Source organism: Notamacropus eugenii, chromosome X (assembly GCF_028372415.1).
Source record: "Notamacropus eugenii isolate mMacEug1 chromosome X, mMacEug1.pri_v2, whole genome shotgun sequence".
NCBI lineage: Eukaryota > Metazoa > Chordata > Mammalia > Diprotodontia > Macropodidae > Notamacropus > Notamacropus eugenii.
Window position 1 is genome coordinate 79,832,021 of NC_092879.1, and position 14,359 is coordinate 79,846,379.

Genomic DNA, 14,359 nt, shown 5'->3' on the forward strand with positions numbered 1-14,359 from the left:
CTCACCCCAAACTTGTATCCAGGGAAGTGGAAGCTAAACAGAAAGCAGACTTGGAGAGATCACACCCTACCCCCCCACCCCCCCACCCCCCCGCCATGTCCAGCATAGGGCGGCTTCATTATTTGGTTTGAAGGGAATTTCCAGAAACTTACATGTCTGCAAGTAAATATACAAAATATACATTTATGTAGATCTAATCTGGCAGATCAAAAGATAAAACTAGAAGACAAACAAGTGATTGTTAGGATAACCAAGAGTTTACTGTGTTCTACCCAGCTATTTGAGCAACTGGTCTATGGGGAAGTCAGCAAGATGAGAGTTTAGAACCTAGAACAGCCATTTGGAGGTACCTTCATTTTTCATTTGCCATTTTTAAAAGCTTGTCTCTATTAAACCGGAACAGATGCCAACCCTCCTGAGAGGATAAGTCCTGGGCCCCTCGCCTAGTGTAATATTCGATCGAGGTCTTGTTCCATATGACTGCAAGAAAATTCATGCAGCTGCAGCCGGTGGTAATTGCTATCTGTTTACAAAAGCAAAGAAAGGGTATTCTTAATTGAGAGTGGATTAGTAGATTTGTTCTTTCATTCAGAAAATGTCATCCATATGTGAGAGTCATTGTGTGCGCATCTATCACTTCTAAGAAAATACTCTTGCAAAATTTCTCTCTTAAGGCATTTCATATCTCTACAATGGGTGGAATTCCATTGTTCTAAGTTTAACAACCCCCCAAACTGGTGCCACTACAAGTCCTGCTGACTTTTCATATAATCGGGACATAAAAGAACTTGGACTTCCCTCTTTACCATGGAATCTCATGTTGGAGATGAAATCATCTTGTACCAAAGCCCTTGGGCCTCATACTTAACTAACGGAAGTCTCATTGGATAACCTGCTTTATGGTCAGTTCTCCTTTACAGTAAGGTATAATGAAGCTGCTATAAATAAAATGTAATAATAATAAATGACTAGCATTTAGATTATCATTCTAAGGTTTGCAAAAAGTATTCTCATCTGATCCTCAAAACAACTCTGTGAGTTAGGGTCAATATCCCCATTTTACAGACAAGGAAACCAAGGTGGAGAGAGGATAAGTGACTTGCCCAGAGTCACATTCCTACTAAGTATCCAAGGCAACATTTGAACCCCTGTCTTCCCATCTCCAAGTCCAGAATATTTCCAGATGTAAAATACGTTTATTTCAACTAAAATTGTACAGTATTCATTTATAATAATAGCTGACATTCAGAAAGAGCTATATTATACATTATTCCATTTGATTTTCACAACTATGGTAGAGCCTGAAAGTGTTAACACCATTTTGCTGATCAGAAAAGTGCAGCTCAAAGAGATGGTGACTTGCCTGAGGCACAAAATTAAATATACTAGTGGCCAAATTTAAATGCCTGTCCCCCCTGACTCTAAGTCCAGGACCTTTTCACTTACATCACTCTGCTTTTATATTTGGGTTGTGTTCAACTTCCTGGATTAAATAACTATCCAATTCTATATAATCCCAAAAAGTATATTGAATTTTTGAAGATAAATGGATAACATTTAAATTATAAATACTGGTTATAAGTAATACAAACCTGACTTAGTTTCCTCAAAGTTTCGGATCCAATACCTAAACCTTTAAAATAGAGAATGCAGAAATGAGAACAGCAGAAAAAGTAGCCCAAGCACTGATTCATGCATATACACTAGTTACAAATACAAGAGCTTCACATCCAATTTATCCATACCCAAAGACATATATTCTTAGTGTTGCAATGTGGGTTTCATATTTAGAAAAGAAGCTGGTTTGTTGGATTTTTATAAAAGATCAGTAAGCATGTCTTCCTCACCCTTTAAAGGCAAGAGTGTGTCTCCTCTACTACCCTCAAGTCACCTGAAGGAAGGAACAGAATTCTGTTAAAGGAAAGCATGTTGTGATAGTTTATCCAACTCAAACCCTGAATAGGAGACGACAAATCAAACATTTTTAAATCAAAATGTAACAACTTAAGTGAAGGATTGAGATAAAACTCTTTTTTGGTCCAGACCGATGATTTCATTAATTTAGAGAACAGGATACTAGTGAGTAATTTCTCCTACCAATGTAGATCTGCCGTTCTGCAACTTCTAGTCTAGGGAAGGGAGCGGTTATCCTGAGGCACTAAGAGGTAAAGTGATGTATCTGGGCAGGACTTTGCCCCAGCTCTTCCTGTCTCTGAGGTAAGTACTCTAGCCACTATACCACAGTGCTTCTCAAAACATAATTACAGTTCATTAGTGTTCCATGTGTTGTGTAAATCCCATCTCTGACTCTCAAATCTTAAGTCTAATTTTGTACTTCTAAGAATCCAAATTGATCACTCAATCCAAAACTGGTGGCCATTAAGTGCTGACTCCACTGTTCCCCCCAAGGTCATTCCCTCTCCTTCAGTGAGTTGAAGAAGGCTCACACATCTTTCCACCCCAACTCTTAATCTCCGTGATATTAGGCTACTTCAGTATTAATACTGATTTTCCTTCAAATACCCTAAATTATCAGTTTGTCAATCCCTTCAGTTCCCATAAGCCACCCTTCTGTTACATCTTAGCTACCCTTGATTTTGCCATTATCCATAAGCATCCCAACTTTGATGTTTGTGAATTCTGAAATTCTTTTATCTGATCATAACCTTTTTATAAATTCCATTTTTCTCTATTCTTTATAATTCCTAATCCCATTCTTTGTCCTCACCAAGACCTCCAGTATTTCCATCCTTTAGTACTTTCCCTAGCCACCACCCTTGTACTGGCTGTACTGTCTTCCTTTTCTAATTTCAATACCTTGGTGAATGAGTTCACTATCTTCACAGCTGAATTCCCTGCCTCCTTGTCCTGTTGTTATTCATGTAACACCAAGACCCAATTCTGGTTTACTTTCAAGCATCCATCTCCCTTGATCCTATTAACATTGTGCTGAATAGAGCTGGGGGAAGTCACAAAACCATGCTAAGTCCATTACAAATTGATGTTCTCTAATTTCAACTGGCCTCTCCCTGCATCAAGGAAATCAATTCTCCATCCCACTCACCACTGCAGCTGTTCCAAACCTTCTCTTCTCTTCTCAGCCCTCCCACCATCTCCACAAAAGACCTCACCGCAAAGCTGGACAATAAAAAATTGAGGCTATTTGCCGTGAGCTCCCTCTTCCCCCCTCATCACTCAAGTGTTTTCCCCCACCATTCTCTTCATCCCATCTTGGATAAAGAGGACACCTTTCCCCTTGCCAAGACAAACTACGTGTACCCTTGATCTTATTCCCTTCTGTCTTCCCCAGTAGATCAACTCCACTCTCATCTCTCACTAATCTTCACCCTCGCTCTCTAATTTGGTTCCTTCCCTGCTGGTTACAAACATGTTCATGTTTTCCCCATCCTTACAAAATACCTTCATGTGTGTCCCTTCTTAATATCTTATATCTCTTCTCCCCTCCTTGGTGAAACTTAAGAAAGCTGCTAACACCAGACAACACTGCTTCCTTTCACCCTCTTCTAAGCCCTCCGCAGTCTGGCTTACAACTTCAGCATTTCATTGAAACTGCTTTCTCCAAAGTTACCAATGACCACTTCATTATCCAATCTAATTGCCTTCTCTCATTCCTTGTCCTTCTTAGCCTTTCTGCGGATTTTGATGCCATTAATAACCCAGTCCTCCCGGATATTCTCTACTCTCCAGGTTCTCCTGGCACTATCATCTTCTGGTTCTTCTAGTTTGATTATTCCTCATTCTCCTCTGTTGTATCTTCACCCATATCATGCCCACTAATTGCACATGTCCACAAGGTTCTGTCCTGGACCCTCTTCTATTTTCTTTTTACATATCTCACTTGATGACCTCATCAGCTCCCATGGAACTCATCTTTGTGCTGATGATCCCATCTCTAAGCCGATTCCTACATCTCTATATCCAAGCTTATTTTCTACCCTGGACTTCAGTTTCACATCACCAGTGGCCTATTAGGCATTTCAAACAGCTTGTCCAATAGGCATCTCAAACTCAACATGTCCAAAACAGAATTTATCTTTCCCATAAACCCACCCCTCTGCTAAACTTTCACTTTTACTACTGAGAGCACTCACACTTACAAACTTAGTGTCATCTATGGACTTTGCTCACTCATCCGATGCCAAATCTTGCCTTTTCTATCTTCACAACATCTTTCTTATATATCCACTTCTCCCCACTCATATAACAGCAACTATAGTTTAATTCCTTGTCACCTCTTGCCTGGACCAGTGCAGTAGCCTTGATTAGTCTCCTTGCATCATCTCTCCTCAGCCCACAAAACTGATCTTAGTGTAGTCCTGACTATATCAACCTCACACACATACACACGCATGCACGCACGCACACACGGATGCACAAATATAAACTCCAGTGGTTCCCAATTCCTTCAAGAAGCAATTATAACAGTCTTGGCAACCTTCCCTCTTTCTACCTTCCCAGTCTTCTTACACTCTGTTCCTCTCCACGTGCTCTGCAGTCCAACTGTACTGACCTACTGGTTGATTCTCACACTTGACTCTCTTGGCTGTACTTTTGCACTATCTTTAGCTTGGCATGCTCTCCCTCCTCACTTCTACCTCCTGGCTTCCTTCAGGACTCAGAAGAAATGGCCCCTCTAAGAGACCTTTCAAAGGCCCCCAGCTGCTAATCCTTTCTTTCTCTTTCCATCTCTCTTTCTGAGAGAGAGGGAATATATATTGAAAGAGAGAGAGCATGTACCTATTTATTTGCATGTTGTCTTTCCCCATTACAATGTAAGCTCCTTGAGGGAGCTAGAACCTGGAACATAGTAAATACTTAATAAAAAGCCTGTTGATTGGTGAGAGATAGTTTTACCTCGAAAAGGTTCCATGACATAGAAGTCTTCCAGGTAGAGTAACTTGCCAATCCAAGGATCATAGGTGAAATAGTACATTGCAAAACCTACTGTCAGAGTGCCTAGAGATGGAGTATGCAAAAGGTTGAGTGCTTTCATTTTTATTGAGTATCAAAATACTTGTTCTTAATATTAGTCTTTAAAAATGATTTTTTGCTTAGAATCCATTGGTAGCATATTTCCAAGCTCTGCATGAATCTATGAATTAGAATTACTGATTGCCAATCTCTGTTACCAATTTCCTCACTTACTCAAGATCTTTGGCTGTGTGTTGCCAAAGGATTTTGATGGAAGTTTTTCCTAGGCAGACAATTATTTCAGTGAGTGTAGGCCTATAGAAGAAGGCTTCATGTTTTCCCAGGAAATATGTTTTACCTATCATCTGGGACCACCTTCACCTTGGAAGTGAGATCCAAAATTTTCATCTTTCTCCTTTCTTATTCTAAAGGACAATGCCAGAGTTTACTACTGGAAAAACTAGTAACCACGGGGTTACTATAATACATGGGCTATATGAACTCCCCAAAGATAACCCCCTTTACTCTTCTACTGAACTAGTGCTTTTTGTTACACTTCATCTTATTGGCAGAGTAGAGTGTATGAAAACAGTTAAGGGCAGTGTATCTTACCTGTCCTCTGACTTTCATCTGGTACTTCTGCAATAAGACAGTAATAGAGAGGGTGCTCCCCAAAGCCATCTTTGAGTAAATCTGAAAGGTCAATCCACATACAGAGCCTTAAAGTAGTGACATCTTGGGGAAATACTTGCCCACTTTCTAGCTTGCCTGTCTCTGTTACAGTGCATAGGCTTTGTCATATGAAAGGGGGAACAAATGAAAAGGCCAAACTGAGGAGGATTTAGAGGTGAACCTTGAGGTTGCTTCTAGCATCACATAGCTGCAACTATCTCTCTTATGGCAAATGGTATTTTCCAGACTGTAGTGAGCTACCCTTCTGGGCATGCTGCTTCCATAAGGGTCCATTCCTTTCATTTACTCTCTCTTATTTCAGTGAAACATGGGAAAAGATCTGATTTAGAGTTGAACCTATGATAACTATTAAGTGTAACACCATGGTTTGCCACCATGGGTTCGATCTACTATTCCTCTGGAGATCCAGTATTCTAACAATGTTGCCAAGATGTGTGCAAAAGGAAATGTCAGAGGGTAGTCTCACCCCTCACCCCACCCCCCCCAAAAATCCTAAGTTCCTTTAATAACATTACGTTTTTGTCAGTCAGCTTTTGTCTAAAGCTTTATGGAAACTATACTACTAGCTCACACTACAAGGTTACCACATATATATGAAATCATACTTTTTGTCTGAAACCTAACTTAAAGTTTCAGTGACAGGGAAGGGAATCTTTATTTTAATACTTCAGGATTCGGCAGTTAAATTCTCTGTTCATCTGATTCATGATGTTGAGGATTTTTTAGTACTACATCAATATGTCAGTGACTTGTTTATTTCATTGGTATGGGAATTCCATCCACTAATGCATATTGCAACCCATCTGTGCCTTAGAAAAGACATCACAGTTGCTTGAAATTCACCGAGGTAAAGTGACTTGCCAGGCAATGGCAGATGGGATTGAAACACAGTTTTTCATGGCTCCTAGGCCAGCATCCTACCCACACTGGGACCCTGTCTCTTTATAATAATAATGCCCCTTTAACTGTGCTTTATGACATCATTTAGCCCCTTCAACACCACAGCCTTCAGTATTTCATATTGCAGAATTCTAATCTTTGACTTAATCTGTACCTAGGTTTGTTTTTATAATACAGCAATGCATTTAATCTCATAATGGAAGAAAGGAGATACTCCTCCTGGTGGTGGTAAAGGGTAGACAAAAGAACATTTCCTACTTCAGGTCTATCTGCCTCTTTCATGTTGTATAGCCTGCATATAACAGGGTTTTCTGGACTCTCTTCACATGGGCCAAAAGGGAGGGAAAGGCAGTAGCACTCATGTTTCTGTAGCACTTGATGACTTAGGTAGCGTTTTCCTCAGGATAGTCCAATGAGATAGGTAGTATTTAAAACATTTCCATTTTACAAATGAGGGAATGAAGATTTGGGGGAAGGGACTTGCACACAGCTGGTGAGCATCACTTGGACTCGGGCGTCCAAATGCAACACACTGTCCACCATAGCATGGTGTGTAGTGAAATACTGACTGGTTACCCAGTGAGAAGCGGAGAAGCAATGGGGGGGGGGGGGGGGTAGCGGAAATGGAAATGGAGAAGCTAAAGTTTCACAGCTTAACTTAGAGCTTTTTTCTGGGGAGAGTGCTAGTGGGTATTAGAATCCTACCAGCAGTCCTGTAGCAGTCATGGAAGCCCATGCACTTGAAGTCTGCATTTGCTTACAAAAGCCCTAGGCAAGGCAACTGTCATCATCATCCTCATTATTATTATTGCAGATGAGAAGAAGGAGGCTCAAAGAGAGAAAATTACTTTCTTAAGATCATATAGCTTGTTAGTATTGTAGGAGCCCGAACCTGAATCCTGGTCTCCCCATTCCCTAGCCCCAGGCTCCTCTAATTCGCCCTTGTGCCTAGTCAATGTAAATGAAGGGCAGTATGTTGCAAATAAAATAGTATGTCCTTGTGAAATGCCTAATGTCAGTAGTGCAGAAAAGGCAGATTCCAAGGACATAAAGTAGGAGTTGACCCGAGCTTCACTTTTCAATCTCTGGAAATCCTTACCCATAATGGTTAACTTCACAGCATCAGGAGCATTTCCATAAGCAGCCAATTCCTTTCAAGGAGAGAAGCGATTCATGTTAGGATTTTCTAGGTAATTCTCGAGCATTACATCATCATCATCATCACTTGAAAGATTGTACCTTTTTACACAGTGGGGCGTTTTACAGTAGATAAAGATTACCCCCAGCCCTCCAAAAGCGGATCATCTATAATGGTCCCAATAAATATGGAGAGTGTATACAGCAAAGGAATACATAAGTCCATTTTCAAAAGAACTGTGGCTCCTCTTCTCTAAAGGCCTCCTCTGCTGCTTCGTTATGGCCTGGAGGCAATTCCAAGCTCTCAAAGGTCAGTCCAGAGAAATTCATGCTCTGGCGGATGGAAACCTCACCACTATAATGTGTCTGTCACCTGTAGACCAGCTCAGCTAAAGCTGACCACAGGGGAATGAGTTATAGTGACCATGAGGGAACTCCGAGACCATCTTCTAGTAGAAAAGGTTCTAACTTGCATCACTGGATCCTTGAAGTAGCACCTGAATTATCCATAGGGAACCTTGCTACTTCTCAGCTCTCCAGAATACATCAAAGAATTGAGAAGGAGGGTTTTCTTAAGGCCCCCTCAGCCATCAAAATAGGTGGCATAAAAATTCATACATTTCAAAGCTCAATAACTTTGTCAGACCTTTTAGAGTACACTTACTCGTGTTTATGTACAGTCCCAACAAGTCTGTGGTTATCAATTTTCACAACTCACAGTAGATTAAAAGCCACAACAGAGGCTGGGGGTGGGGCAAGGCAGAAGGCAGGACTGAGGATTATTAAGGACTACAGTACTGACAGCAGCAAGAAATGGCAGCTGGGAGCTTGACAGTGGAGGAAGAGACAGGAAAACTCTGGGTAACAGATCCAGGGACTCAGAAGGCAGCTTGTGATCATTTTGTGTAGGGACAGATAGCCCTAAATCCTTGATTAGCTGCTAACAACATGAATGGATTTCAGTGAAGAGATCATGTGTTACAACCGAGTCACCAACTTGCATCACTGAAAGAAGATTCTATACTGTGTTTCCCAAGCCAATGAAATGATAATGACTGATGTTCATAGTAATCCTAGATTCCGAGCTGGAAGGGACCTTAGACGTCATCTGTTTTACAGATGAGGAAATGGGCTCAGAGTGTCAGTGACTTGCCCAGGTAGTAAGTGGCAGACACACTGACTTCAAGCCTAGTGTTCTTTACACTTAGGAAGAGAAAAGGAAATCCTGCCTAAGAATGACTTTTACCTAAGAAGACTAGGAAGCATTTTTAATCAAGATTTGCTTACAGTAAAAAGTTTTGATGCTTAACATGGTAAGCTTCAGTTATCAGGAAAATACACTCATTTCCCCAGTGAGGCCAGATGAGTACAGCATTACTCTAGGGAAAAGGTGGGGAACCTTCAGCCTTGAGGCCACATGTGGCCCTCTGGGTCCTCAAGTGTGGCCCTTTGACTGAACCCAAACTTCACAGAATAAATCTCCTTAATAAAAGGATTTGTTCTGTAAAACTTGGACCTGAGTCAAAAGACTACACCCAAGGACCTAGAAGCCACATGTGGCCTTGAGGCCACAGGTTCCCCACCCCTGCTCTAGGTCCAGCACATGCTTGTACTGGTATATTTACTGCTGAAGGTGGAGAGACAAAATGTTATGTTCCTTTAAATATGGGTGTGGGAAAAATTGTCAACTTGTGTGTGAAACATGGCAAATAGAGGAAAGGGAGGGGCAGCAGCTGAGGGAGGGAAGACATTCCAATCTGAAGACATAGCTTGGGAGAAGCCTAGATCTAGATGTAACAAAGGGAAATGAGGTGATCAAATATCTTAGGAGGCAGCACGTACCGAGATAAGGGCCCCCGGGTCCCCCACAGAGAGCTAAGCCCAAAGTTGACAGGCACAGCTATAAGGGTGATGGCCCAAGCACACACACCCCCACTGGCCCCACCCCTGCTGAAGGTTTTGTTTGGGACCACAAAACTTAGATCTGTTTGACTCCTTCCCTGTTCAGTGGAAAAATCGTAACAGGCTAAAAGATGAGATAGTGTAGGCAAAGCCAGTGATGACGGGGATGGCAGTACTTTAAGTGTTTGATTGAGGGCCATCTTTTGGGAACCAAAGACTGTGTAACCTGCTCCTTGTAAAAAAAACTCCTCATCAGAACAAATGAAGATGGTGCTCCTTGTGATAAGACGCCAGTGAGGCTTTTGACAATGCATTTTAAGTACATTATTCATGCTAAAAACATCAACATAGGCTTTCCTCCACTCTACTGCTCCTAGTACTGCTGCACACCCTTTCTTTCCTACATTTTCTAGAAAGTAAAGTCAAATCCATTTGCTCCTGGTACCAGCACACACTCACTCCTCAGTGGTTTGAAATCTTCCTTCACTATCCTAGAGACACTGTTCCCTCCCAGGCCAAAGTGACTAGATCCAAGGATTTGTTTTGGTGCCTTGTCACCTCTTACATCTCCAATTTGGCTTGTGTGATCTGAAATTATCCTGGTTCTCTTGTCTGTTCTGCTTCCCACAGACATCTCTTCATACTCAGGTCACCAAATATGGGAGCACCTCAAAGGTCTGTCCTTGGCCCTCTATTCTGTTTTTACTCTGTCCCTCAGTGATCGCATCCACTCCAGCAGATGACTCTCACATCTGTATCCCCAACTTTAACCTTCCTCCCGAGCTCAAGCCCCATGTTTTCATCTGCCAGCTGAGCCTACATCCTGTCGGCACCTCGAATTCAGGATGTCAGAAATTGAACTTGTCGTCTTCCCGCCCTACCTGTCCAAACAGGTTCTGTTTATACCACCTTTCTCCTAGTCACCCAGGTCCTAAGCCTCTGTTCTTTCCCTCACTGCCTCTCCCCCAGTCAGTCAGTCTGTAATTCCTACAAATAGTTGATTTTTCCTCATTGAATCTGGTCACTGGTTATAGACTCTTGAGTGCATGGAGATGGATTAAAACCAAGAGTTATAAAGCCAGGCCTCAGTTCTGTTCATAGTTCAGTTGGATAGAGTTTTCAAAGAATCTTTCCATCCCAATAGGAAACGTGACCATAAATGATCATAGGTTCTAACTGTCCTAAGAAGAGCTGATGGGGAACCAACCATCTAGTTTCCTGGGGCATCAGTAAATTCGGTTATTTTGTTTTCCTGTGATCTGTGCAACCCCAAGTCCCCTGCTTCTGCTTCGTAAAAGAATGGCCACTTTGGAGAGCAGGAGAATTTCAGTATGGCTTCCATAATTCTAGTGAATGAAATGTTTTACTATAACTATTTGAATATCTGTCATTTCTAATGAATTAGCTGATTATTTTCAGAACATCCAAAGTCACTTCTCTCAGACCCACCTATTTCATTTGTGGACAGCTCTAAGTATTAGGTATTGCCATGCAGTGAAAAGATCCCTGGCCTTGCATCCCTGATTCTCCCATTTACTGTGTGATCCAGGGTAAGATAATTTCCATCTCTTGCTGTCTGGAGGAATTTGGATTAGTGATCCCTGTGGTTCCTAGGGTTAGCTCCATTTTGATCTTAGGATTCCTGCTGAGATCTGTGATTATCTGAAAACCAACTCCCATCAATCACCAATATGTGATAATATTCCCTACATTCTCCTTATTGAGGAAGCCTGGAAGAATCATAGGTTATCGATGAACAAGACTTCAGAGAGGCCTGGAAGGACTTATATGACCTGATGCTGAGTGAAAGGAGCAGAACCAGGAGAACTTTGTGCACAGCAACGACCGCAGTGTGCGAGAGTTTTTTCCGGTAGACTTGGAATTTTGTAATAACGCAAAAACTTCTTATAAAAAAAAAAATCCCAAAGGTGGTTCTCAAGGCAAAATGCCTTCCACACTCAGAGAAAGAAATATGGAAGTCATTCACAAAATGTAGCAGATCATGTTTGTGTATGTGTATGTGTTTGTGTATCATGTTTTGATTTGTTATATGATTTCTTTCATTTATTTTAGTCTGACTACATAGCATGACTATAGTGAAAATATACTCAATAGGAAAGTATATGTAGAACGTATACAGAATTGTATACAGTCGTGGGGAGGGAGGGGGGTAGTGGGGGGTAGGTGTGGGGGGGATAAAATCTCAATTGTATGGCAGTGATTGTTAAACATTAAAAAATAATTTAAAAAAATTAATCAAAAAAAAAAAAAAAGAATCATAGGTTATCTCAAAGATGGAGCCCAAGTGCTCCTCCTGGTTGCCCTCTTAGCATTAGCTCTGGAGCCACCACCCTCCCAGTCACCTCATTGAGCAACAGGGGGTTAACTCTCTACTTTCCTCATCTCAGTCACTTCTCTTGGAAGGGAGCACTTGTCAGCGTCCCTTCCCTCTCTCACCTCTGAAGGCAGGCAGGGGCCAGCATCCTTAGCTCACTCACCTCTCTGTTAGAGGCCAGGCACCCTTACCTATGGACCTGCTTCCTCCTAGTATCTACCCTGGCAGGATAGGGACTATTGCCCTTAACTCTGGACATTTCTACTCCCTGGCTCACCTCTCTGCAGGGGGCAGGGATCATCTTCCTTAACTTGGGACCTGCCCTCCTTGCACCCTTCTCCATGGGGGGGGGGGTCATCTAGCTTACCTGCTGACTTGCCACCTTCTAACTCACCTGGGGAAGGGGACAGAATGTGCTGTGACCATCATCTTTATCTGTACCTGCCTGCTTATCTCTCTGGGGTGGACCAGGAGCCCTTATCTCTGAACATTCCACCTCCCAGCAAACGCACATCTCTCTGAAGGGGGTAGGGGTCATTGCCAATATCTTTGTACCTCCTCCGTCACTTCTCTGCGCATGGCAGGACCCATGACGCTAAGCACTGTACCTACCCCACTCCTGAATATCTCTCTGGGGGAATGGTGGCAGGGTGCAGAGGCCATGGCTTTAAGCTCTGGACATGTCCACTCCCTGGCTCACTTCTCTGCTGAGCTCTGAACCTGCCACCTTCTGATCATTTTTCTGCAGGGGTGCCAGGAGCCTTCACTTATGGACCTGCCACATCCTTGTACCTATCCTGGCAGGGTAGGGGCTGTGGTCCTTAGTTGTCACCCTCCCATTCATCTTTCTGTGAGGGGACCTGTCACCTCTGATCCCATACATAGCTGACCCCGGGTCAAGGGAGAGAGGGGCTGTTACCCTTAACCCTGGGCCTGCCACCCTTTTGTTCACCTCTGTGGAAGGGGGCAGGGCCATCACTTTTATCTCTTGGCCTGCCAATTCCTCATCTCTCTGTGGGGAGCCAGAGGGATCTTAGCTATGCATCTGCAAGTAATGTGCCTGCAGGGATGGCAATGACCCTTAACTCTAGAACTGCCCTCCCCTCTCCTCTCTGCAGGGGACTGGAGCCATCTCCCTTTAAGCACCTGCTACGTTCTGGTTCATCATTCTTCAGGAGGCTGGGGCCAGAGCTCTTAGCTCAGGACATTTTCACTCTATGGCTCAACTCTTGGGACTTCTGCCTTCACCCTCAACTGGCCCTTCTGCTCACCTGTCAGTTCAGGGCAGTGGCCCTTACCTCTTGCCCTGCCATCTCCAGGGCAAGGCCAGGGGCCTTTAGCTGTGGATTTGCTGTCTCCCTACATCTATCCTGACAGGTAGTGGGTCATTGCCTTTAAATAAAACTGCCCTGCCTCCACTTCTGGGGAGGGGTGGGGGGCGGGGGGACATGGGGTGGCAGGGGCTGTGACTAAGCCCTGGACATTTCCACTCCCTGGTTCACCTCTCTGGAGACCTGGGCCCTTACCTGCTGCCTTTAGGTATACCCCTCTTGGGGGAGGGTGAATGGGGGTGGTTAGGGGCCATGGCTCTTTGTTCTGGATTTGCCCCACTACCACTCACGTCTCTGTGGGTGGGGGGGCAGGAGCCCTTAGCTGTGTACCCACCCCTCCTCAAACTTCTTGTGAGGCAGGAGCCATCACCCTTAACTCTGGGCTTGCAGTTTCCTCTCACTCCTTGGGGGGCAGGTGGTGGTATGGAGCATTGCCCTTAATTCTCGGTCTGCCCCCCCTTCTCATCTCTCTGCCAGGGTAGGGGCTATCACCTGTTAGCTCTGGACCTTCCCCCTCCCTATCACATGGCGGGGGGGGGGGGGGGGGGGGGGCGGAGAAGGAGGGGTGGTTAGGGGCCATCATCATTACCTCTGGACCTGCCCTCCCCCCACTGACCTCTCTGTTGGAGACAGGGGTGCTTACCTGTCTCCTCCTCATCCCTGTCTTGGAGAGCCGGGCCATCACCCTTAACTCTGTACCTGCCCCCCTTTTGTGAACCTGCCAGATCAGGGCAGTGCCCCCCCTTCCCACCCCACCCCGCTGCCAGGGGCATACTTTGATGAGCCGTAGGATGTCAGGGCAGTCCTGGGCCTGGGCTGGCCGAACTCGAAACGTGCTCATGATCTGGGTCCTGAGTGGAGCCTCTCCACCTGCCTGCACTGGGACTTTACTGGGATTTGTGGTATAAGCCGGGGTCCATCCTCCCCACCAGGATGACCGGGAAGGGAAGGTTTTGGGGTACCTGGGAGCAGGAGTGGGAGGAGGAGGAGAGATAAGGAAGCCAAAGATGACAAGGGAGGGAGGGAGGGAGGGAGGGAGGATGGGAGGGAGGGAGGGTGGAGGAGTTGGGGAGGTGGGAGGGGTTGGTTGTGTTGGGAAGGATGGAATGCCTGAGTAGCCCTGCCCCAG

At 44.2% G+C, this 14,359-nt stretch overlaps 2 protein-coding genes across 2 annotated transcripts in view; one reads left to right on the forward strand and one right to left on the reverse strand.

Annotated features, from left to right (window-relative positions):
* Positions 1 to 14,359, forward strand: part of APOOL (apolipoprotein O like) — a 116,729-nt gene that overhangs the window by 80,798 nt on the left and 21,572 nt on the right. The gene's annotated exons all lie outside the window — the stretch shown is intronic.
* Positions 239 to 14,332, reverse strand: SATL1 (spermidine/spermine N1-acetyl transferase like 1). The gene is made up of 6 exons (XM_072627191.1): positions 14,006 to 14,332; positions 7,625 to 7,676; positions 5,545 to 5,625; positions 4,876 to 4,977; positions 1,593 to 1,633; positions 239 to 523 (listed from the first exon to the last, which is right to left on the reverse strand). The coding sequence occupies exons 1-6, from the start codon at positions 14,069 to 14,071 to the stop codon at positions 353 to 355; spliced, it is 513 nt and encodes a 170-aa protein (XP_072483292.1). The 5' UTR covers positions 14,072 to 14,332; the 3' UTR covers positions 239 to 352.

Bases quoted from the DNA above. Each gene is read 5' to 3' on its own strand.
- SATL1 (XM_072627191.1), bottom strand. From the start codon at position 14,071: ATGAGCACGTTTCGAGTTCGGCCAGCCCAGGCCCAGGACTGCCCTGAC. The intron at 7,677-14,005 runs GTATGCCCCTGG...TCTCCTTGAAAG, and splicing joins ACATCCTACGGCTCATCAAA to GAATTGGCTGCTTATGGAAA. The intron at 524-1,592 runs GTTTGTATTACT...TTTTGTAAACAG, and splicing joins CTTTGAGGAAACTAAGTCAG to ATAGCAATTACCACCGGCTG.